Raw genomic sequence first — 26,488 nt, 5'->3', positions numbered from 1 at the left:
TCATAGGCAGGTTTAATTCCTCTCTTCCAAACCAGCTACAACCTCACTCGTCCTGCTCAGCACCGAGAAACCCTGTTGGGTAGCTGTGCGCTTTATAAATCTTTTAACCCCTTGGCCGCGGCGGTAATTCCGCCACGGCGCTGGGGCGGAGGAGGGACGCGCTGCGCCGCCATGCTGGTAACGGAACCACTTTGTCACCAGCCACGGGTGGGCTGTGCTAATGACGGAGTGGTTCAGTCACGGCCTCGCCCGCTCAATAGAACGCGTCACGCAGACGCAAAATTAGTGCCGCGCAGGCGCGGCTGCCGGGCCGTGACAGAACCATTCCGTCATTAGCACAGCCCACCCGTGGATGGTCACGGAGTGGTTCCGTCACCAGCATGGAAGGGGTTAAATAAATGAATACATCATATGTCAGGGTGACGAATACCAAGGCTTTGTAGTCTTGTTACCTCATGACTCTGCAATCCACTACTAGGCACTCCTTGACCATTATCTCAATATTGCAGCCACTTTTATTTATTTATTATGCAATTTATACCGCGCAAACTAAACCCGAAGGTATCAAGGCGCCTACCAAAAAAGATCAAAATGCGGGGCACAACTACAAGTACGCGTGTACAAAGAGATGGGTCTTCAGGGCAGATCTAAATGATTGCAGGGAGGAGAGAGACCTTAGTTCAGGCGGGAGAGCGTTCCACCACTTTGAACCAAATAAGAAAAAGCCTTCCCACCCCATCTAGTTTTCCGAATACGCGGAACACAAAGTAGAAGTCTGTTTGAAGAGCGGAGGTTCCTGCCAGGATTATAATGAGACAGAATGGATCCAATGCCCGTAGGGCTACTTTTAGCCAGAGCCTTATAGACCATACACATGGTTTTAAAGACTATTCGATCCTCCATCGGAAGCCAATGAATCTGCTTCCTAGCCAATGTGGCAGTGGCACGTCGAGGAAGATCGAGGACAAATCTGGCTGCTGCATTCTGGACTATCTGCAAGCGCTGCAGCTGACTTTTATTCAGTCCTGCATACAGCGCATTGCAATAGTCCAGGCGGGAGCCCAGGAGAGCAGCCGCAAGTTGCTTTCTTGCCTGCAAGGATAGATAGTGCCTGATTTTCCTTAGTATGTGGATGATACCCCAACAGGTTGATACCGTCCTGTTGACCTGTTGGCACATACCAAGGGTGGGATCAATCATGACCCCAAGATTCTTAGCCAGAGAAGTAGGATCAGGGCAGGCACCTAGTGAGTCTGGCCACCACTCCACAGACCAGATCTCTTCCTTTCCTCCAAACACCATCACCTCGGTCTTCTCCCCATTCAGTTTCAGTGAATTGTAAATCATCCACTGGCCGACTGCCTCCATACAAGATCTAAAATTGGAGGCAGTCGACGTAACTGACTGGGAGAGAGAGACGAGGATCTGGGTGTCATCCGAATAGGAAACTACCTCCATCCCAAAAGATCTAATAAGTCTGGCAAGGGGGGTCACATAAATGTTAAAAAGGGTGGGGCTGAGCGCCGAACCCTGAGGGACCCCACATTGCACAGACAGGGATGGAGATAGAAATTTACCCAGCATTACCCTTTGCTCTCTGTGATCGAGAAAAGAGGATAGGAGCCCCAGGGCCGCTTTTTCACCTCTGCTTTCTTGCTGTGTCACCATTTTATTGTCTTTCTCCTTCTTTTCCTCCTCTTCCTCTGGGTCAAAGTCTGGGAGGAAAATTAAGGGTCAGTCCCCAAAAATCAGTGCGGGTGGGCCACACCTGCAACTACCGGCTCAATTCCACCAGACCACACCAGGTTCTTACATCATTCATTATATCAATGCTGGAACTGGCCATCGCATGCAATTTCTTTCAATTTGACAGCGGTTTCTATTTACAGGTAAAGGGGACTTCCATGGAGGCATTTTTTGCACCGCATTTTGCAGTATTGTACACGGATGACCTGGAACAGAGTCATTCTCTCTGACACTAATCCTTGCAGAGCACATATTGATCTCTGGAAGATATATCAATGACATCTTCATGATTTGGGAGCATGACTTTCAGATTCTGCTATTATTTCAGACATGGTTAAACCAAATCTTTAATGCCATTAGATTCACTATGCAATCCTTTCCAGGACATTTCGGTCTATGCTGAAAATGAGCATCTCTACACCACCCTTTAGAGGAATCCCACAGAGTGCAATACACTCCTGACATTCAACAGTCATTATTCCCACACAGGTAAGGACTCACTATAATATGGTTAAATCTTAAGGTTAAGATGTAACTGCAAACAGAAAAGTGGTTTCAATAGGAAGGTATAGATGCTAATCCAGAAGATACTTGAACGTGGCTATTCCAAACACTTGTCTAGACGCTCTGCAAATAAAGCATGGTACTTACTGCCCACGTGAGACTCTACTAACCCCTCATGCAAAACAGGAATCCAGCTGACTTGTCTGCATTACCACTTTTTCTCCAAGTTCAAATTTCAGCTGTTGACCTTTTGTTTGAGCCCCCTATCTTTAATGAGCACTACAAATGCTGACAATGTGTGTGCCCTTTTTGCATCGAGACAAAGGAATTTACACATCAGCATTTTATTACATCTTTGAGATTTTTATCAAATTGCAACACTGCCGATGTAATATATACCATTACATGTACCTATCACTGACTGTCCCTTGGCCAAACCACACAAAAAAGGGTTCACTTTAACCAGCATAGGAGTCAAATCTGAGGCAAGGTCCTCACTGCCCCTCTAGTGTCACATTTTTGTTATAGTTTGGTAATTGTGAGAATGATTTCCAGTGGCAAGTGATCAGCACCATTTCCACCTCTGAGAGAGGAGGCGACATCAAATCCCTAATAAACATGAAGAAATTGCATTGGATTCTTCGTTTGGACATTATAAGCACGTCTAAATCAACGGTGTAGCTAAGGGGGGGGTCCTGCCCCGGGTGCCGCTGTTTTTTGGGGCTGTGGGAGGGCAGCATCTGGTGTATCAACTACCACCGTCCCCATGAACAAGTTGTCCATTGGACGCAACCAGCCTCCCGAAAAAGTCGTCCGTTGGACACCCCACCCTGTCTCACCTGCACCCGAGCTGCAAACTTAGTGCCCATGGTGGCAGTGTGTCTTGCTATGCTACTGGTCTAAATCGTAAGGATAACTGGGCATCCTTAATTTAAAATGAACTCTCCTGATACAGAAACTATAGGAACCCTCAAATCCAGCTGCCCTGGCCTTTTGGTTCTTTTGACAATGTACGTATGCTGTTTTGCACTGGCTTGCATTTTTTAATGTACAGTCCTGAGTATTTCGGTGTATATGTTCGTATGCTGTTTTATTTTGAGGTTTTTTCAGTCTTTTAAACCATTCCAAAAAGGTGCCCACCACTCCTCCCTTTTCTGCCTCTGGGCCTAGTCTGTCCTAATTTTCATTCTTGGTTCTATCATCTACATTAACCAGCCTGCTGCCCTCTCACACTCCCCTCTGAGATCTCATTGTCCATACTGCTAGTCAGCACTACCAGTGAATCTCCATTTCTGGGCTGATTTAACCCCAGTGAAGGACTCTGCCACTTGACCTTGAAACCCAGACCACACGCATGCTTCCCACTGTGGGCTGATTGGAGCCCCCTATGGGTATAAAGCATATTTCCAGCTCAGGTCAGTGCCTCTCATACCTTTGCGCACACTCTCCTTCACCAGTACCCATTTCGAGGGTTTTAAGCAGCTCATCTTTCCATTTCTTTTTACATTCCTGGGTACCCTTTTCCTGAGGCTTGTCATCAGGGACCCTGTGCTTTAGCAACTGCATTACCTTCCATAATGTAAGGACTGTCTCATGAGTAATGCCTATGTCTTGTACTGGCTCATTTGTCTTTTTCTTAGCCTTACTCTGATTACCATTTCACTACTATTGTTTCAGCTCTCTCTCAGCCTCGTGGTATCCCCCTGAGTCTTGATGATGATCCCACCTTTTTTACTAGGATCGAAGCTCTGTCAACTTTAAAAACACTGACCCTATATGATTAATGAGAATTGGCTGTAAAAGGCTGTGCTGTTCTTGTGTTTCTTGATCCACTTATTGATCATAATTTATCACTTGAGTGTATCACCTCTAAAGAGAGCACCAAGTACATTTATTTTGCACCAATATTCACTGTGCTGCTATGTGTCTAGAAATTGTTTTTTATAAACTCCTTAAAAAAATGCATTCACTATTTGGTTCTTTGCATCTAAAGTACTGTTACTAGGGACCAGGGTGTTTTTTGCCATATTTATTACCCCAGGTCCCCAGAGATCCTTGGGTCTCCCTTGTTCAAATATTATTGGAATAATGTTTAAAGCATTTCCAGTTTGTTATCAACAGTAAGTGAATATTTCCTAATTCATAAGAAAAATTAGAAGACACATTTTTATGAAAATATATCAGGAAGGCTTATTTTTTATCCGTCTACTGTCTTTCGCCTGGCTCACGGTTAATATTATTCACATTACTATGTACTTCCAAAATATGCATTTATGTGTTGTCACCAATAAGAACATCTCCAAAAGGTGCATGGTTGAGGATGTAATTAGACCTGAAACTTCCGGTGACATTCTAATATTGCTTGACCTTGATGTAATTATATACTCATTATGCACAGCCATGGCCCATTTATTCTATACAGTCGGATGCGGTGCGCATTGCACGCTTCCCAACAATGACACATTTTCAGACATCTATTTCTGCTCGCCCAGATCACTGCTTTGTCGCTTCGCTTCCATTTAACCGCAGGCAAGGCACGCATTCATAGGTTAGTGTTGTGTTTTAAATATGACCCGGAGGAGCATTGTTTTCACACTACTGTCATATCACTAAGCACTGGCACGTTAAATCAGGACGGGTTTTGCAACACCTTGTGGCCTGACCCTCTCTGTGGTGTCGATATTTTCTGATAAACATTAGTTATCGGGAATTAAACCTCTCAGGTCCTCACTCTACCGACAACCTAGTTATTTGTGAAAACAAAATCTAAAACAGTGTTGTTTTTTAATTGTACGAATTCTAACCTCGTCGCCACGCAGTCTATGTAACTCCTCTGAGCTCATTAACGCCAACAATGTGCAGCTCTTTTCTGCCCCCATCAGTTCCATTTTAATATTGCACATCTCTTCCTTGTTGCTTTATTTCTCGTTCAATAATACACTTACTCAGAAGGGCATCAGTTCTCATTATAAATGCAAGCAAAAAACTAATTAAGTAAATGATTAATAAAAACAGAAAAACAACATTAGGGGTTGTATACAACTGAAAAATCGAGTCGTTTATAAATGCCCAAAGTGAAGGCTCTCGGGCGGAAGGATGTTCCAACAAGCACTGATAAATCTCAGAGGTCTGCCTCTTTGATTATTGAACTGTTTGGGATTGCACTGTAAGTACGTTGGTGTTTAGTTATAACATTAGGCGTTGGTGTTGCTATTTATCCTTGTCAGTCTCTATTTCTAGATACAACATACAAATTTGTATTTGCTGAACAAATCCACAATAGTTATATTTGCTAAACGAACCCACAGTCATGCGGTTAGGATTACAAAGCAAAATCTAAAAAACACTCAAATTTCCCACTCATGGTTAAATAGGCTATTCATAAGTAGCGCCCATTTGTGGAGCCCTTTAACTTGGGCTTTAGTTATATACCTTCGTTTACAACTGCTGCACATGAACAAAACACCAAGGCATAAACCATGCATGCAAACAGGGTGAGTTTTTTACAGCAAGCCTGATCATTTTTGTTTTGTCTCATAGATTGCATGTAACATAATTTTACACAGAGAAAAATCCCTCCTAATAGTCACGAGGAGTCTTTAATGTGATTTTAACCTACCACACAAATATAACACTTTGCATCACAGTTGTTGTTAAACAAGTTTGGTTAAAACAAAAATACATGCAATATAATACATATATTTTAGAAAGTCAGCGATAGCAACTGTGTAGTTATGTTAAATTTAGGCTTGTCACTGAAAAGGCGTTTTTATTTTCTCAATAACGTTGCTACTACTGGATTAATCTGTATGAATCTTTCACAAAAAGGTAATCCAACATGGGTTTGACCTGGCAAATTTTCCACAGAGCATTCAAGGGGGCGGGGATTCAACATTTCCAATTTTAACTCTCATAGGAACATTTTCAATTTGCTACAGAGAAAAATGCTAAATGGGATTAGAATAAAATATAAAAGCATTTATAGGGCACACATTTTCACCTCAAAGGTCGCTTACGGACAAATAGAACAAACTATGAAAGCAATGCATATGAGAGAGGGCTACCAGAATAAGCAGCTTTTCAGGGCCTTCTCAAAAGAAATGTAAGAACCAATTGATTTAATTCCCAAAACTGTGGCCCTAGGAATGACAAAGCTTATCTCTAACTCTATTTTCATGTAGTACTGCAAAAAAGTAGCTGGGAATTAGAGCAGAGATCTCTGTGTGGTTGACAAAGATGAATTGATTCAGATAAAGGGTGTTATTTCAATCCCACGGAACACCATAACCATCAAAGACAGGGTTAAAAAAATATTGCCTGACAGGAAGCCAATCCAGGTTAATTCTTGCTTTTAAATACATGATCAGTATCTTCAGCCGACATACCACTATGACACCCAAGTTCTGATCGTTCGGCAAGGCTGTCAGAGATGTAAATGTAGTTGAGCTTATATAGCGCACAGCTACCCGCAGTGGGTTTCCCGGCGCTTGCTTAGGGAACCCTTCCTGGTATTCCCCTGTGAGATAGCAGGGAATCCACAAGGTGAAAGTCAGGCATCCCGCCGCGAGGGGCCGTTGTGGAGATTAAGCAAGCTATTGCCCAGAGTCGCAGAGTGTGAACCCGTGAGTCGAGGAGGCACCAGGGCGAGAATTATCGAGTCCGTGGAATTTTTAGCCCAAGACCCGCCGAGGCGGGGAATTGAACCCTGGTCCAGGACCGATCTCAGCTTCCGGGTCTGCTGCCTCTAACCCCTGAGCCACACTTCTCCACATGTGCATGCCCTAAATAAAGTACATTATAGTAATTAATCAATGTGGGACAAAATCATTGCAGATGTTGTGTGAGCATGAAAATGCTTAAGTAGGAAAGGCAGAATTTTTCTAATGACACTGAGTTGAAAAGAGGAAGAAATTGTTTTAATCTGTTGGTTTATAGAAAGATGGTCTTCTAAATAAAAGTCAAGGATCTTGGCGTTTGAGGATGGAGAAAGAGCCAAACCCATTGAGGTGGACAAGATGGGGTTCTCCCATTTGTCAGTATGGTTACTCTCCAAAAGTCCTGCCTTATTCAAATTAAGTTATAAAAAAAAATAAAAGCCATCCATGACTGAACTGCATATAAACATACAATCAGATTTCCTGCGCAACCTGAAGAATTTTGATCCAGTTTGCAAATCAACTGAGTATCATCCACATAGGAAACCACAGTACACCCAAATGATTTAATAATTGAAAGAAGGGGATGGATGTATATGTTGAACTAATTAGGCAACAAAGACGAGCCCTGAGAAATTCCATATATGGCTTCCCGAGAAGCTGAACGAAAATGAGGGAGCACAACTGATTGAGACTGGTGCTCCAAGAAGAAGGAGCATCAATCCAACATAGTGCATCTCAAGCCTAAATCCTCAAGATGCTCAATGAGAATATCATGGTCCACTGCATCGAACGCTGCAGGCATATCCCAAAGGATAACAGCAGGAGTGTCACCCCTGTCCGCAATCAAGAGCAGTTTATCTAAAAGCGAGGGCAGTGTCTGAAACTCTATCAGGCCACAAACCTATTTGCCATGCGTTAATACAACTCTCTCCTGCTAACAAGGTGGCATAGTTTCCCCCATTTTAATAATTTTACTCATTACCAATAATAAGGCTATTGGTCTGTAGTTCTCCATATAGGATTTCACGTTCATGTTTTTTCACAAGCACTGTGTGTCCACCAAATATCCATTGCGCATTTTCAAAGTAACATTAATGCTGTCCCCATGCTTTTCTTGTTCTCACTTTGAAAATACAAACCGCAGTATTTAACCATTGGTGTTTCTTATCTTTCTTTGTAATGCATTTACTTTCCATAAAATAATTGTTTGACTATTACCTGTTGAGACATAGTCGCATGCTATTATAATTCACCCAGGTCTCCACTGGTATTATGGGTTATCTCCCATTGTCGTTAATCACTTTAGAAGGTTAGCATTTTTCTCCTCTTAGCCCTTTTGTGCCTACTAGCTGTCTTAGGTCACATGACTGGGTGTAACTGACAGTTAGACTTTGTAAATTCCTCCCAGACAGTCACACAATAGAGGGATTAGGTATGCCTGAATGGACTATCCACTGGCAGGAGGGGGGCAAAGCTGAGCCCAGCCCCACTTGCAACTGAATAAGGAGTGCTCTGCACACAAAGGACCTATCACTTCTACATTGTCACTGCAGCCAGCTTGGAGCTAGGACTGGGGAGTCAATACATTTCATTCACTCCAACATCCAAAGGGAGGGTACCAGGGTATAACAATAGGACATCAGACACCAACTCTTGAGTTCATTCCTAGACCTGAGGAAGGACTCTCAGAGGTCAGGCTGCTGCTGTGACTTGCTGTGCACTCTGGAAGACTGCTTTTCTGTAACTTGAAGGACTGCTTCACTGCCTGGAGCCTCCCTTGAACCCTGAGACACCAGCCCTTCTGTTGAGCCCTGCATCTTCACAGAATCCAGGACTACTAGAGTGACTCCAAGGGCTAGTTTGCTGGCCTCCTGGTCAGAGCCACAAGGACCCAAAAGGCTCTCCCCTTCTTGAACCCACACCTGGACCCAGCCTGAGTGAGTTCTTAAGCTTCAAGTGGTGTCCGACCAGTCCTGGACCTTTAGTTGTGGTGCTAAAAGTGCTCCGATGGACAAACCCCAAAAGTGAGGCCAAAACCTGGAGGAGACCAGGACCAACCTGCTTGCCAATCCACCTGAGGTGCATCACCAGTCGGATTGACTTTGCTGCTTCTCCCACTACGTTCTTCTCCACAGAAGCAAATTCTTGTGAGCAGTCCTTTACCTAAGGGGTATCCATCTTCATAGAACTACCTTCCACTGCAGACCTCTGCCGCACCACACTGGAGATTGATGACTTCTCAAAAAATAGACAAAGTGCCCGATTTAGAACTTGGCGGATGGGATACAGCATCAGAAACGTGACAGATATACCGTCCTCCATGTTACAAGTGCATTATATCCTATGGCGCTTGTAATATTGCGGATGGGATATCCGTCATGTTTGTGACAGAGTATCCCATCTGCCAAGCTCGAAATGAGGCCCTCAGTCCGAACATACAAAATCTTCACTTCAGCTTTGACACAAGGTTCCGGGATGACAATGCTCCCTCCTTACACACCGCCTGCAACATTTCCCCATTGAACTTTACCTTCTAAGAACATTTTCCTCAATATTTCTTGTAAGTGTGAAGATAAGCACTGACTGGGCCGAATCCAGTTCTTGTTTCCAAACAACGCTCCATCTCAGTCAGCCATATATGTTTTACTTTGACCCGGTCTAGCGCGACCAGATATCCGTAGTTGGAGCTTTGATCTTTTAAAAGCTTGTTTTTACTAAAAACATTTAAAATTCATAACTCTGGTTCTACCGATTACATCATTGTTATTTTGGTGTCAAATAATTAATCAAAATGGTAAACAGACATAATATCGACTACAAAATATCGAATGGGCATAATATCGAGTACAAAATATAGGCTGGACAAAATATCGAATGGACAAGTTCAAGTTCAAGTTCGGGCATTTGTATAGCGCACTACTCACCCAGAGGGTCTCAAGGCGCTAGGGGAAGGGGTTCATTATTTGTCGAATAGCCAGGTTTTAAGTTCTTTTCTGAAGGAGATGTGGTTCTGAGTAAGGCGGAGGTGGGTGGGGAGTGAGTTCCAGGTCTTGGCAGCCAGGAAGGAGAAGGATCTGCCACCCATGGTGGATTTTCGGATGCGCGGGACTGCGGCGAGGGCTTGATTTGGACGATCTCAGTTGGCGGGTGGGTTTGTAGAAGGACAGGCGGGTGTTGAGGCATTCGGGTCCTAGATTGTAGAGGGTCTTGTGTGCGTGGGTGAGAAGGCGGAAAGTAATTCTTTTGTTGACGGGAAGCCAGTGGAGGTCTTTTAGGTGTCCGGTGATGTGATCTTGGCGAGGGATGTCTAATATGAGTCTCGCAGACGCGTTTTGGATGCGCTGGAGTTTTTTCTGTAATTTTGTTGTGATTCCGGCGTATAGCGTGTTACCATAATCCAGTCGACTCGTGACCAGTGCGTGGGTGACAGTCTTTCTTGTCTCGAGGGGGATCCAGCGGAAGATCTTTTTGAGAATGCGAAGTATGTTGAAGCAGGAGGACGAGACTGCGTTGACTTGTCTGGACATCGAGAGAGAGGAGTCTAGGATGAAGCCAAGGTTACGTGCATGGTCTGTGGGTGTGGGTGCTGTGCCCAGAGTGGAAGGCCACCAGGAGTTGTCCCAAGCTGAGGGGGAAGATCCTAGGATGAGCACCTCCGTTTTGTCTGAGTTGAGTTTTAGGCGGCTATGTTTCATCCACTCGGCTACTTCTTTCATGCCTTCGTGAAGATTGGTTTTGGCGGTGTTGGGGTCTTTGGTGAGGGAAAGGATTAATTGGGTGTCGTCGGCGTAAAAGATGATGTTGAGGTTGTGTTGACGCGCGATGGAGGCGAGAGGACTCATGTAGACGTTGAAGAGGGTGGGACTGAGTGACGATCCTTGGGGAACACCGCAGATGACTTCGGTGGACTCTGATCTAAAAGGGGGAGGCGGACTCTTTGCGTTCTCCCAGCGAGGAATGAGATGATCCAGTCTAAGGTTTTTCCTTGTATGCCGATGTTGCTGAGGCGATGTATAAGGGTGCTGTGACAGACTGTGTCGAAAGCGGCTGATAGGTCGAGTAGGATGAGGGCCACTGTTTCTCCGTTGTCCAGGAGTGCTCGGATGTCGTCGGTCGCTGCAATGAGGGCGGTTTCGGTGCTGTGTTTGGCTCGAAACCCGGATTGAGATGGATCAAGGGAGTTGTTGGATTCAAGGAAGGCGGCGAGCTGGCTGTTGACGGCTTTCTCGATGACTTTGGCCGGGAATGGGAGGAGGGATATTGGTCGGTAGTTTTTAAGTTCAGAGGGGTCTGCTGTGGGTTTCTTCAGAAGGGCGCTGAGTTCGGCGTGTTTCCAGCTTTCTGGAAAGGTGGCAGAGTTGAACGAGCAGTTGATGCCGTCACGGAGATGGGGTGCGATGATGGAGTCAGCTTTGTTGAAGATGTGGTGGGGGCAGGGGTCGGTAGGCGAGCCAGAGTGGATTGAGTTCATGAGGCGAATGGTCTCTTCAGTGGTGGTTGGGTTCCAGGCGCTGAGGTTGTTGTTTGGCGGAGTGGGATCTGAGGGGGGTGGGGAGGGTTGATCGCTGGGAGTATTCTCGAAGCTGTTGTGGATGTCGGCAATTTTGTTGTAGAAGAAGGAGGATAGCGCGTCACAGAGGTCTTGGGAGGGAGTGATGTCGTTGGATGCTGCGGTGGGGTTGGTGAATTCTTTGACGATGTTGAAGAGTTCCTTGCTGTTATGGGTGTTGTTGTCGAGACGATCCTTGAATGCTGATTTCTTGGCGGATCGAATCAGTTGGTGTTGTTTGCGGGTGGCTGTCTTGAGGGAGGCCATGTTGTCGGAGGTTTGGTTTTTTCTCCATATCTTCTCCAAGGTGCGGCATAGCTTCTTGGATTTTTTAAGTTCGTCATTGAACCAGGGAGCCTTTTTGTTGGCTGATTTCATCTGGGGCTTTTTCAGGGGTGCTAATTCGTCAGCACTGAGGGTAATCCATTGCCTGAGGTTGGTGGCCGCTTGGTTTGGGTCCATTGAGAGGGTGGGAGGGTATTGGTTGAGTGATGTGAGGAGTTGGTCGGAGGTGATTTTGTTCCAGTTTCTCCGAGGAATAGGTTGTGGGCAGTTGTGGGTCAGGGTGGTTTTGTAGCTGAAGTGAACACATCTGTGGTCCGTCCAGTGGAGAGCTGTAGTGCGATTGAAGGAGATGTGCTTGCTGGAGGTGAAGATAGGGTCGAGTGTGTGTCCGGCTACATGGCTGGGGGTGTCAACAAGTTGTTTGAGTCCGAGATTGGCCAGGTTGTCCAGGAGGGTGGTGGTGTTGCTGTCGAGTTAGTTTTCAAGGTGGTAGTTGAGGTCTCCTAGAAGAATGTAGTTCTCGGAGGCGAGGGCGTGTGGGCTGACGAAGTCCGTGATGTCATCGCTGAATTGGGTGCGGGTTCCTGGGGGTCTGTAGATGAGGGTTCCTCTAAGTGTGGTTCTGGGGTCGGTGTTGATCTGAAAGTGGAGATGTTCGGTGGTTGTAAGATTGTCGTCGGAGCTGGTAGTGATTTTGATGGTGTTCCTGTGGATGATGGCGATGCCGCCTCCTGTTTGATTGGTGCGGTCTTTACGGATAATCTTGTAAATGTCCGGTATGGCTATGGCGATGTCGGGTGCTGATGAAGTGTTCATCCATGTTTCGGTAAGGAAGGCGATGTCAGGTGACGTAGTGTCAAGTAGGTCCCAAAGTTCTGTTGCGTGTCTGTGGACCGAGCGGGTGTTGAGCAGGATGCACTTTAGGCGGATGGAGTCGGAGCTGTGTTTGGAGGACGTGTATTTGGTGAGGGTCCTTATGCAGTTGAATTTGCAGGAGAGGCAGGTGAATGGTCCGTGAGTACGTCCTGGGGTGGCATTGCAGCATTGGGGTGCGCGTCCGGGGTTGAGGGAGAGGAGAGTTGCGGCATCATAAGTGAATCTGGTAGGCTGAGAGCCGCGGGGAACAGGGGGAGGGGCGCTGGGCGCGGGCAGGGCGGACGGGCGTAGACGGGCTTACCTTTGGCGCACCTTCGGCACGACTGGGGCGCGACCGCTGCACGTGGACGCTGCGCGCAAATGCTACTGTCATATGCGGGAAGTGGATGGGGAGGGGCGAGGGAGGGTCAGCTGGGAGGCGGGAGCGAGGCTGAGAGGACGGGGCTCCGGATCGCAATAATAACAAGATGGCAGCCAATACAAATCGGGAACAGGAAGGGGCACACAGACAAATGGAGGATCAGTAAACACTCTCACAACAAAGCGCTACGAATTTCACTGCATAAAAGCGAGCGATGCTTGATTAGGATCAGGCTATGAAAACTAGGCAATGAGCCTGCGCATAAGATTCAGCAGTTAAAATGAAGCACTCGATAAAGTTTTTACAAATCTAGCGCTATGGCAATCAATCTTCTATTAGTGTAGCGCTATGGCAAGTAGCAGCTAGCGGACACAATTGCAAGGCGAGAAAGCAGTTAATGCAGCCAACGATACCACAGAGGAGCAGGGAACACGGGAGCGACCGCTTCTGGAAGCGCCAGGATGGTCACAGCGCTACAGAGGGCGAGGGTCAGGCTATGTAGTCAGTGGGAGGGAGGGTCAGCTGGGAGGCGGGAGCGAGGCTGAGAGGTCGGGGCTCCGGATCGCAATAATAACAAGATGGCAGCCAATACAAATCGGGAACAGGAAGGGGCCCACAGACAAATGGAGGATCAGTAAACACTCTCACAACAAAGCGCTACGAATTTCACTGCATAAAAGCGAGCGATGCTTGATTAGGATCAGGCTATGAAAACCAGGCAATGAGCCTGCGCATAAGATTCAGCAGTTAAAATGAAGCACTCAATAAAGTTTTTACAAATCTAGCGCTATGGCAATCAATCTTCTATTAGTGTAGCGCTATGGCAAGTAGCAGCTAGCGGACACAATTGCAAGGCGAGAAAGCAGTTAATGCAGCCAACGATACCACAGAGGAGCAGGGAGCACGGGAGCGACCGCTTCTGGAAGCGCCAGGATGGTCACAGCGCTACAGAGGGCGAGGGTCAGGCTATGTAGTCAGTGGGAGGGAGGGTCAGCTGGGAGGCGGGAGCGAGGCTGAGAGGACGGGGCTCCGGATCGCAATAATAACAAGATGGCAGCCAATATAAATCGGGAACAGGAAGGGGCACACAGACAAATGGAGGATCAGTAAACACTCTCACAACAAAGCGCTACGAATTTCACTGCATAAAAGCGAGCGATGCTTGATTAGGATCAGGCTATGAAAACTAGGCAATGAGCCTGCGCATAAGATTCAGCAGTTAAAATGAAGCACTCGATAAAGTTTTTACAAATCTAGCGCTATGGCAATCAATCTTCTATTAGTGTAGCGCTATGTCAAGTAGCAGCTAGCGGACACAATTGCAAGGCGAGAAAGCAGTTAATGCAGCCAACGATACCACAGAGGAGCAGGGAGCACGGGAGCAACCGCTTCTGGAAGTGCCAGGATGGTCACAGCGCTACAGAGGGCGAGGGTCAGGCTATGTAGTCAGTGGGAGGGAGGGTCAGCTGGGAGGCGGGAGCGAGGCTGAGAGGACGGGGCTCCGGATCGCAATAATAACAAGATGGCAGCCAATACAAATCGGGAACAGGAAGGGGCACACAGACAAATGGAGGATCAGTAAACACTCTCACAACAAAGCGCTACGAATTTCACTGCATAAAAGCGAGCGATGCTTGATTAGGATCAGGCTATGAAAACTAGGCAATGAGCCTGCGCATAAGATTCAGCAGTTAAAATGAAGCACTCGATAAAGTTTTTACAAATCTAGCGCTATGGCAATCAATCTTCTATTAGTGTAGCGCTATGGCAAGTAGCAGCTAGCGGACACAATTGCAAGGCGAGAAAGCAGTTAATGCAGCCAACGATACCACAGAGGAGCAGGGAGCACGGGAGCGACCGCTTCTGGAAGCGCCAGGATGGACAGAATATAGACATCACAAATATCGATTTGAAGGTAAGTAATGTAATTTCGAATGTTAAAAATATAGAAAGTTAAAATATCGAAGTATATAATATAGGTTATTAAAATTATCGAATGTTTAATAATATCGAATTTTTTATAGTGTTTTTTATGTTATTATATGTGTGAAAAGTGTGTATTTATGTTCTAATTTATTTTAATTAATGAATTTTGTTTTATTAATTTTTGCGTAATTTAAATCCGTAGCGGGTTGTGGGTTTATAGGGGAATAGGGTGGGAAGTAATTTAATTATAATTAATTAAATATGTCAATTTATTTATTGTTAATCATTTTTAATTAATTGTTAATTAATTTATATTTGGTAATTAATTAAATTTTAATTGGCAATTCATTTTAATTAATTGATTAATTGCTAGTTATGTTAATTGTACTAGTTTATTTTCTGTAGCGGGTTGTGGGTTTATAGGGGAAAAGGTGGGAAGTAATTTATTTATAATTAATTAAATATGTAAAGTTATTTATTGGTATTTATTTAGAATTAATTGTTAATTGATTTTTTATGGGTAATTAATTAAATTTCAATTGCCAATTAATTATATTTAATTGATTAATTGCTAATTATGTTAATTTTACTAATTCATTTTCTGTAGCGGGTTGTGGGTTTATAGGGCAATAGGGTGGGTAGTAATCTATTTATAATTAATTAAATAATTCAATTTATTTAATTGTATTTAATTTGAATTAATTGTTAATTAATTTTAAAATGTTAATTAATAAATTGTTAATTTGTAATTAATTTGTATTAACAGGTAACTAATTGTAATAATTAATTTTAATTTGTAATGTTAATTGATTAATTATTATATTATATTAAATTGGTAATTACTTTTAATTAATTTTTTATAGATATTAATTTATATTTTTTTAAAGAATATATGAAGTAGTTAGTTTCCCTACTGTTGCACTCTCTGGAGTGGGAATAGTAATTTTAACCCCTACGCTATCCAATGCTTTCCCTACTTTTGCACTCTTTGGAGTGGGAATAGTAATTTTAACCCCTACGCTATCCAACGCTTTCCCTACTGTTGCACTCTTTGGAGTTGGAATAGTAATTTTTACCCCTACGCTATCCAACATTTTCCCTACTGTTGTACTCTTTGAAGTTGGAATAGTAATTTTTACACCTACGCTTTCCAACGCTTTCCCTACTGTTGCATCCACTGGAGTGGGAATAGTAATTTTTACCCCTACGCTATCCAACGCTTTCCCTACCGTTGCACCCACTGGAGTGGGAATAGTAATTTTTACCTCTACGCTATCCAACGCTTTCCCTACTGTTGCACTCTTTGGAGTGGGACTAGTAATTTTTACCCCTACGCTATCCAACGCTTTCCCTACTGTTGCACTCACTGGAGTGGGAATAGTAATTTTTACCCCTACGCTATCCAACGCTTTCCCTACTGTTGCACTCTTTGGAGTGGGAATAGTTATTTTTACCCCTACGCTATCCAACGCTTTCCCTACTGTTGCACTCTTTGGAGTGGGAAAAGTCATTTTTACCCCTACGCTATCCAACGCTTTCCCTACTGTTGCACTCTTTGGAGTTGGAATAGTAATTTTTACCCCTACGCTATCCAACGCTTTCCCTACTGTTGCACCCACTGGAGTGGGAATAGTAATTTTTACCACTACGCTATCCAACGCTTTCCTACTGTTGCACTCACTGGAGTGGAAATAGTCATTTTTACCTCTACGCTATCCAACGCTTTCCCTACTGTTGCACTCACTGGAGAGGGAATATTAATTTTTACCCCTACGCTATCTAACGCTTTCCCTACTGTTGCACTCTTTGGAGTGGGACTAGTAATTTTTACCCCTACGCTATCCAACGCTTTCCCTACTGTTGCACTCACTGGAGTGGGAATAGTAATTTTTACCCCTACGCTATCCAACGCTTTCCCTACTGTTGCACTCTTTGGAGTGGGAATGGTTATTTTTACCCCTACGCTATCCAACGCTTTCCCTACTGTTGCCGTCTTTGGAGTTGGAATAGTAATTTTTACCCCTACGCTATCCAACGCTTTCCCTACTGTTGTACTCACTGGAGTGGGAATAGTAATTTTTACCCCTACGCTATCCAACGCTTTCACTACTGTTGTACTCACTGGAGAGGGAATCGTAATTTTTACACTTCCGCTATCGTACGGTAATACATTTGGATATTATTTAATTATATTAGGTTACTATATATATATGTTTTAACAAATATGATTGTAAAAAAAATTTTATATAACTTTTATTAATTATTTAATTATTATAAGGTAATTTAAGTATTTTTAAGTATATTTTAGTTATTAATTTTTAATATTAATTTAATTTAACATTGTTTTTAATAAAGTCGATATTTTTATAAACTATATTTTTGTGAACGATATTTTTTACTCGATATTTTTGTACTTACCTGTTTGTAGATACAAACTCGATATTCTGTCTGTCGATATTTTGTCGCCGATATTTTTGCTAGTCGATATTATGTCCCTCGATATTATGTCAGTGATCCAATCAAAATGTACTCTATTTCCCTAAATTGGTGTGGGATTTTCTTGTGTTGTGCTTTCACTTTATTACTGTTTGTGTGCTGCATAAATACTTTACACATGGCCTCTAAGTTAAGCCTGACAGCTTTTTTGTGCCAAGCTGCCCAAGGTTATGCACCGGTTAAATTAGTGACTTTTTGTGGTCCCCCCTGCCATTAACTGTGGCTGTTGCTTGACCAGGGCTCACACCTCAGTCAACCAACAACCTAATTTCTCACATTGGGGTTCAGCTGTGTGGATCAGGATCTGTGTTTGCGCAGTGCCACACAGTGATTTGTGTAATTCAAAATCCCAGTTAAACAATTTAATACCACCTCAAGCCTTTTAAAATTCTCCTTTGTCTCCCATTGGTGTTTTTTCCTTTTTGTCTACATTTAAGTACTCTACCCTCCTTTTTTCCATGGAGATGGAGCTGATAAATGCTGAAAAAGTCACTTGGCCTGAGCTGCAAAGGTTCTGCAAAAAAAGGGGCTGAATGTGGGCAGGAAAGCTTCAAAAGTGGATGTCACGATAGCCCACTGGGCCTTTGAGGAGATTAAGAGGTTGCAGGCGACAACAGTGGAGGATAACCCTGAGGAGGACATGGACTTTAATGGGTATGAGGAACAGGATTTAGTGAGGGACCCTGAGCTGCAGGGAGAGCCCAAATACCACCAACAGAGAAACCAGGATACCCAAAAAGGGCTGGGAGCAGTGGATCCTCTCTTTCACCAGAGGAATTGGAGGACAGGTGGGAGGAGGGTGGAGGGAGGAGAGAAAGCTCAAATTGGAGCTGGCCAAATTAAAATTGAAGAAAGAGAAGGCTGAGAGTGCATTTGCTGAGAGACAACTACTGGTGGAACATGAGATACGCATGAGGGAGTTTGAGCTTAAAGCAAGGCAACCTTCAAGACCCAACAGTGATGGTGGCAGTGTACCAGTAGTGTCTGCTGGAGAGGTGAGAGTCTGCATACTACAGGAGCTGGAGCCAAACTATGTGGTGGGATGTGGTATAGACAAGTGGTTTGCTGCAAATGAAGTTGCGCTCAGTTTACACAAGGTCCTAGAGGAACTGGCGGGTGTGGGGGTAGCTTGTGGAAACACATGCCCACAGTGGGGAGATAAGAACTTCTTACAAAAGAGGCAGAGGATCAGACAAAGTATGCACTCATGAAAGCCATACTTGTTGCTAAATTTGAGCTGACCTCTGAGTGATACCGTCAGAGGTTCAGGGACAGCCTCAAACTCCCAAACCAGTCCAGGGTGGACTTCTTAGATTGTGCCAGCGAGGCACAAAAGGGCTGGGTGAGGGGCAGCAACTTGGATGGTTTTACTGTCTTGTATAACCAAATCAGCAGGGAGTACATGCTCAATATTTATTTCACAGAGCTGCCCCAACAACTAGTGGATATCAGACTTACTGATTCCAGGAAGCTTGCAGAGGAGGCAAATGGCTAGGTCAGTACCTGAGTGTCTAAGAAGGCATCTGGAGGGGACTCCCAAAAGGGCAGTCAGGATTCCAAAGAGGAGGCCCATAACAATAAAACTAAGGAGTTCTCTCAAGGCCTCCAAAAACAGTACACAGGGGAAAGGGTCCTAATCTGGCCACCAGAAGAAAAATTTCGTAGAAAAGAATACTGGAAAGTTTGTCCCTGTGTGCTACTAGTGCTATCAGTATGGGCATGTCAAGGGAAATGCCAAATGCTCCAAAAGGAAGGCACCCCTCACTGGTGAACAGTCACAGGGGTCAGCCATTGTAGCTCATGGGGAGTATTGCCCCAGTTACTGTGGTAGAGACTAGTGAGGTTATCGTAATGTCCCTGGTGACAAGGAGATGGTGCCCAAAGCCCACATGCCCTCCAATACCTCCAAGTGTAGGCAGTGGGTTACCATCAATCAGCACAGGGTAGAGGCTCTGAGGGACACAAGTGCAAGTATGACTACTGTCTGGTGTCATCTGGTGTACTCAAATACATTCCACCAGGTTGTAGTAGCGTACAACTGGGAGAGCCAGTACTCTGTGGCTTTGGTTCCCTTTGAGTTGGGGGTCCCAGGTCTTCTGAAAGTAGCTGCGAGCCCTGCTATGCCTGTGGACTGATTGTTGAGCAATGACCTGAAGCATATTTCCTGGAAGGAAGTGGAGCTCAGGTCACACCTGAAAATTATAGGGTTGGCTGAGTGGGTCCATGGAGGCCAGGTCGATGGCTGCCCAGGAGGGTGGTCAAGAAGGCCTGTAGGAATGGCCCAAACAGCTGGCAGAAAAGTGAAGGGCAAAGGATGAGGGAAACCAACCCCTGAATGTCCCATGGCACAGGTGTATGGGGAGACTGCCTGGAGCCTACATTCCTTCTCTTGGTGACATGCTTGAGCATGCTGGATGGCAAGTAGAAGGGGGACCCACCAGGGAGGAAGTTATGCAAGGCACAGAAAGAGTGTTCAGCCCTTGAGGGCCTGAGGCAACAAGCTGAAGCCCAGGCATATGGTGAGACTTTTAGTGATCACCTCGTATATTGGGAGAATGGCTCCTGTATAGAGAGCCTAAGGCCAATGTTACATGCCTTCCGACTGGGGCTGGCTTATGAGATACCCCCGGAAGGACATCTGGGGCATGACAAGACCTTTCTCAGGCTTGTCACTCATGACTATTGGCGCCATATGAAGGCAGCCTTGGTGCATTTTGTAGGACTTGTCTCACCTGACCAGGCTAGTGGGAACACTGGGAAAAAGCTAAAGCCTCCCCTGACTCCTATGACTGTTGTTAGTACCCACTCTGGGATGGTGGGCAATGCTATTGTAGGACCCTTGGACCCCAAGACAGCCCTTAGGCAACAGGAAGTTTATCCTGATTGTGGTGGACTAAGCCACAAAGTAGTCCATCTCTCTGAGGGCCATAACTGCACCTGTAGTGGCCAGGGCCTTGATGGGGATTTTGTTTTACTAGAGTGGGTTTCCCCAAAGAAGTGGTATTGGACAGGGGCACCAACTTCATGTCCATGTACATGAAGACTATGTGGAAGGAGTATGGGGTTACTTATACATTCTCCACACCCTTCCATCCACAAACCAATTGGCTTGTTGAAAGGTTCAATAAGACCCATTAAGGCATGATTATGGGTCTGCCTGAGGTCCTAAGGTGGGAGTGAACTGGACCCTATGAGGTGATAGAGAGGATGGGATAGTCCACCTACCTGGTAAATCTCAACACCCCAGGAACCCCTACATTGCAATTGCCTCAAACCCCACTACTACAAGTCCGAGGTCACCATGTTGCTGGTGACAGATGATAGGGAGGAGAAGGAGAGTGAACCTCTCCCTGATCTTCTATCATTCAAAGAGAAGGTTGGATCAGTAAATGGTATCAGCCTCTCCCCTACCCTGACCCCAGAGCAGCAGAGGGACTGTCACAAGTTACTGGAATGCTCTGCCTACTTATTTTCTCTCACTTCTGGACTTACACACCTGTGTACCCATGACATTGACACTGGGGACAGACTGACTGTCCAAAAACAATATGTGCAGGCTTTACGATAAGGTGAGGGCCAGCAGCAAAATAGAAGTCTCTAAAATGTTGGAACTGGGGGTCATTGAGTCCTCCAGTAGTCCCAGGTCCAGCCCTGTGGTGCTGGTACCAAAGGCATATCAAGAACAATGGGAAACCCAGTGTACCCTAGACGGCTTGGGCAAGTAATATTAGAGTGTAAGAGTGCCTACAAGGGATATAATTAAATCAATGGAGTTTTGAATTAATTCATATAATTGACAAGCTATCTCGATTCGCTTGTAAATGAATATTTTTCAAGGTAATTAGAAATATTCACACATTAATCAATCTCCTATAGGAGGAAATCTTAAAAATATATTAGATACACTGGTGAATATGTTTCGAAGGCGGCCCACTGGGCACTGCCCCACATGATAGGTTTTGTGTAGACTGCAGGGGACTCAACTCAGTCACCAAGACTGTTGCACACCCTAACCTATGAGCTGATGAACTCATTGATAGGTTCGGGGCTGCCAAGTTCCTGAGCAGTTTTCATTGAACTTCAATGTACTAGCAGATTGCCTTGACTGAGGGGGCTAAAGAGAGGCCCCCCAGGAGGCCACTTTCAATTCACTGTGATGACCTTTTCGACTAAAGAATGCCTGGTGAACCAGATTTTAGTTGGGATGTTCACCTTCAGTACTACTTATTTAAATGACATAGCTGTCTTCAGCAGCACCTGATAGGACCACCTATTTCACCTGCAACAGGCAGGCCTGAGTATCAAGGCCAGCAAGTGCCATATAGGGCATGGGACTGTGGTGTACCTGGGATAGGGGTAAGGTGCATCCCCTCTAGCCCAAAATGGAGACTATTCTGGCTTGGGAGCCCCATAGAACTCCAGCAGAAGTGAGAACCTTCCTGGGCCTCCCTGGATATTACGGGAGGTTTGTCAAGTGGTATGGCACCATTTTTGCTCCCTTGACTGAGCTGACTCCCATTATGCAGTGCAAGAAGGTGATCTGATTTCCAGCGGGGATAAATCACATCGCTGACTTTTGCCACAGTGAAAAAATTCAGTTTAATACTGGGTCCTTATACTCAATCAGATCAAATAGTGTATTCGATTATTTTTATATTGTTTGTCTATGAAGTGTCTACACTTAACAAACAAGTACATAAATATTATCAATCCCATCATCTTTCAACACATATATCAAAAAACTAAATCAAATCTTAAATTCTTTTAAGAATGTCTCCTTCCTTCCTGTCTTTTAAAAAACATGGTTGCGCAATTCATTCCCAATGCAATCCCCATGGAGGTTGTCTTCAAAAATCTAATTTTAGGCAATCATGCCCCATCCATGTTTTTAAGTCTATATACTTCCATTGTTTCTTATATATTGCATACAACTTCTGTTGATATTGTTGACGCAGTTCAGCCCAAAATAGTTATAGGCCTCTTAAGGACTAGGAAGACCAGAGTACCTAATAATCAGATTAATAATTCATTAAATTGACATCCGCCATAATTGACATAACATTTACAACCATTGTGCATAACCAAGGTTTAACAGAGTCTCATGCGTAATCTATGTGGAACCAAAATGTTCTTTTGAATCCATGAGTTAAAATGCCAGGAGGAGTGACTCACTACCTCTACCTACATCTGGTGACAAGCATAGACTTAAGGGACTACTGATCAAACACCAGTTGTGTCCCAAAATGACTCATGAGGATGTTTCAACACTAAGGAGTACCAGACCCTAAACCACTGTTACCTCTAAGTCCAGTCACCAGGCTTTTCCATATATATTTACACAGATCCACCAGGGCACAACCTCTGGTAAACTCGACTCACTGCAACTGTAAAAAAAAATGTAAGAATCGGTATGTCACCTCTCTATCACTGTTCCATAAGCACCAACAGGAGGAGCCACTGATTTAAATTTACTGTCTTCGACGTAGGGGATCACCCAAAGTAGAATAATCTCTCTGCCTCTGCTAAATAGCTGTTGCTGCCCCAGAGTGAGCAACCCGTACTTGTTTTCAGGCATGCTGGACCAGAGTCGCTGTAAATCAGGTCCTCTCTCAGTGTGCGTTCGGTTCAAATTGCCACTGCTGCTGCCAAACAAGTTGAGCGAGATCAAAATCCTTATGAAGGCACGCTGAACAGGATCCCATGATCCACTTCCGCCATCTTAGAGTTCATTTTTATACTTGAAAACTCTACATCGATAACCCCACAAAATTGTACAAAAGAAAACTGGGGGTCGCGTAACTAACCTCTTGAGCTGTCATCCTCTATCAAGTACAGGGGGCAGCCTATACATAAGCTCCTACTCTTACTACAGGGTGGTGTAATATGCTGTGTACTGATGGGTGGCTGAAATAGAATCGCATGAGCGAGCACCGGCCCAGGACTCACCATCTTTCAATATCTACAGTCCCTAAATCCTGCGAAATGAATACAATACATATACGCATGCTGGCTCACTGGTTTCCTGGATACAGCAGACCCTTCCCCACAGAAATGTCTTGGAGGTGGTCTACACCTTACTCATACTACACCATATCAGGCAGCTGCCCTAATTGTGCTGTTGGCAATAACTACGAATAGCATGTGGGTCATTAATAAAAATTGCATTTCTTATAATCATAAAACAACTTATAGAAAGCAGTAGTCCCACAACAGGAATTTGATAAAAATTCACCACTTGTAAGGTGTATTACACTCATTTGCACCTTTCTGAGTCGATAATTTCTAATTTTATATAATAATGGTTTCATTATATCAGAGCATTTTGTATGTCTCAATACCCATAACCACCTCTCATCTTATCAAGTAAACAATCCTTCTAAATGTTATATTAGATCATATTAAAGACCAGACTTCGTCAAGATCATTCAGACCTTGGGTAGCTGTGTTGAATTTTTCTATCATTCTTGCCTTTGTTCTGGCCAAAAGGATGTGATGGATCCACCTTTGCGGTTGCTTGTGAAACAAAAATGATTGTCCACACATGATCATTCTCCGAACCATTCATGCACAATGATGTGATACCATTATTATATAAAATGAAGAGGTATTGACTGGAAATTTGATGGGGAAAGAATGTCTTGGGAGCTGAGGTAGATTAACCTTTTATAGAAAGTGTTGTGAAGATTTGTCAAAAGGCCTTACAATTATTAGCAAACCCAAAAAAGCTCTACCTATGGAATGTCTGACTTAACTATAACTACACAGTGGAAACTTCACAAGATGTAGTGGTATAAAAAGCCATATTTCTCCAGGAACTATGAAATATGGGAAATATTTTGTGGTTCCTGTAAAATATAATCATAATGACAGCAGTCAAATTGCACTGCTTTACCATTCTCAGGGCGAATCGGAATATGTGGCAAGTTTATCTCAGCTACATTTTTGTGAAATCTGCAACTTATGAGACAAATATGGTAAATCAATAATTACTGGGTAAAGGTTGCACAGATTGGGTAATAGAATTTCAACTATTACATCTACCCATCCAAACAAAAAAATGCAGATATTATTTTTAGAAAAACCTGTTTAGTAAACATTTCTGGTTAATGTGCGGAATTGGTAGTAAAATTGACATTTTAGCCACCCCTTATGTCTCTGGGAGCGACCGTGGACGGATCGTCCACCTGTAGGGGCATTCCCTTTCTTGCAAACCTGCATCAAGTGATTTTGTTTATCCGGCAAGTGCAATGAACTGAGATGATGCCAATGGAAAACTGGTGTGTACAGAAGAAGCACGGTGATGTCCCTTCCTGTCTTCTGTAGACAATCAAACTTTAGTGTTACCAATCATGATCTTTTGAGTGCTTAATTTGAGCCGGGGCTTTCCGGTGCTAAGTACCGGCACTTAATTGGTTTCCTGTGCTCTACACTGGCACCTAATTGTCAACACCATAGTTAGAGCAGTCCACCACATGGTGGCGCTGCTCATCTATTTTAGAGATATGCAGAACGACGATAGTTTAGGAATACAATATACATTAAAATTGCTACTACCTGCCTCCCCAACCATTTCTTTAGCTTTGGGGACCTGGAATAATCTGAACTGTGACAATTACATGTGAGAGAGATGGTTAGTAGTTGTTTTGGCAGCAATGACAAGAGCGAACGGGTGGTGCAAGCTCCAGTGGCCTCCTAGTCGGAACCCTGGCACTTAGTATTTTACAAATTAAGCACAGGATCTTTTCAATATGTAGGGTAAATCTTAGGAGCCAGCTGCGACACACTGATTGGGCATCTGCTGCTACGCATTAGAAAACATGGCTTACACCTGTCATGACAACTCACGAGGTGAAAACAGCTAAATTGCTGTACTTATAGTGATAGACCCAAGAAAATGCACCTTCAGTTAAAACATTGCATCCATCTGTCAACTCATCTGTGACGTGCCAAACGAAAAGATCACATTGCTTTCAGCACATGAAACTGTGCTAATGAAATTTCAAGTGTAAAAATATAACACTGATTTATTCAAGTATTTATTGATGTATTTTTGATTTGGAGTATTGGATAAAACCAGCCATGGCAACACATTCGTGGAAATGGCTTGCACAGTTATGTCAGGACTTTTAAGACTGAATTATTTTAGAAGCAAATGATTAATTCAGATTAATTCCCTTTGAATGGAGAGAACCTTGAAATATTTCTAGAAACGAAAACTTAATGTTATCAAGCTAGTTCGAAAACAAATATTAAAGTTGTGTGCACATTTGTCATTTTTCTCACATAATTATGTACACAAATGTAAGTCCCAAAGCTTTAGTGAAAGTGATATGATGGGGATTGTATGTGACTCTGGGCAAAAAGCACACCTAAAGAAAACCGGATTGTTTAAATACTTACTTTGCCTTTCCAAAGTAGTTCTTTCTCCTCTTTCCCAGACTTTTGTGACAGCAGATCTTCAAACAAGTTTCCAATATCCTCGAGCTGTCTCTCAGTCTCTGCCAGAGCTAAACATTTTTTAATATAGAGTTCATCATACTGGATAATGTCATTCCTTTAGGAAAAGTGACATTGATATTATTAAAAACAGAGTAAACAGAGAAAAGTATTCCTATTATATAGCTCTATTAACATAATACACGAAACTTATAAACATTTTTTGAAATGCTTAAAAGTCAAATTAATATGCACACATATAAACAATGTAGAAAGAGCAGTAAGGCAGGGGATATGCACATGCCAGTGGTGAGAAGTTCTCTATAGCAATAGTTCGACACTCGCTCTTCTGATATTCAACAATGCAAACATCAGAATTAATTTCAATACATTAAGGAATATGCACACCTTGGAAATCATATGCAGTTTAAATGTCCATATATTAAGGTGAATGTAAAAGGTTAAACGTAGGGAGGGGAGACTGCAAGCTCTGACTACAACAGACCCTGTTCATTTATCTGCAAACTGAGTTAGACTCGAGGTTACACAAAGCCAGTACAGACACACACTCTTATTGTCCCTGTGGTACACAGGAAGTAAATGACGCCATGGTCATGTCAGCAGGGGCGGTTTCACCGCTAAGGTGGTGGA

General features: G+C 43.9%; 1 protein-coding gene across 3 annotated transcripts in view; it reads right to left on the bottom strand.

Annotated features, from left to right (window-relative positions):
- Positions 1-26,488, bottom strand: part of CCDC178 (coiled-coil domain containing 178) — a 1,259,352-nt gene that overhangs the window by 909,458 nt on the left and 323,406 nt on the right. For all 3 annotated transcript variants that reach the window (XM_078685673.1, XM_078685671.1, XM_078685672.1), the window contains exon 10: positions 25,802-25,955. In XM_078685673.1, coding sequence (XP_078541799.1) covers positions 25,802-25,955 — 154 coding nt within the window. The remainder of the gene's footprint in view (positions 1-25,801; positions 25,956-26,488) is intronic.

Source organism: Lissotriton helveticus, chromosome 4_1 (genome assembly GCF_964261635.1).
Source record: "Lissotriton helveticus chromosome 4_1, aLisHel1.1, whole genome shotgun sequence".
In the NCBI taxonomy this organism is placed as follows: Eukaryota; Metazoa; Chordata; class Amphibia; order Caudata; family Salamandridae; genus Lissotriton; species Lissotriton helveticus.
Note: the sequence above shows the minus strand (reverse complement) of the source record. Positions and strands in the feature narration are given on the sequence as shown.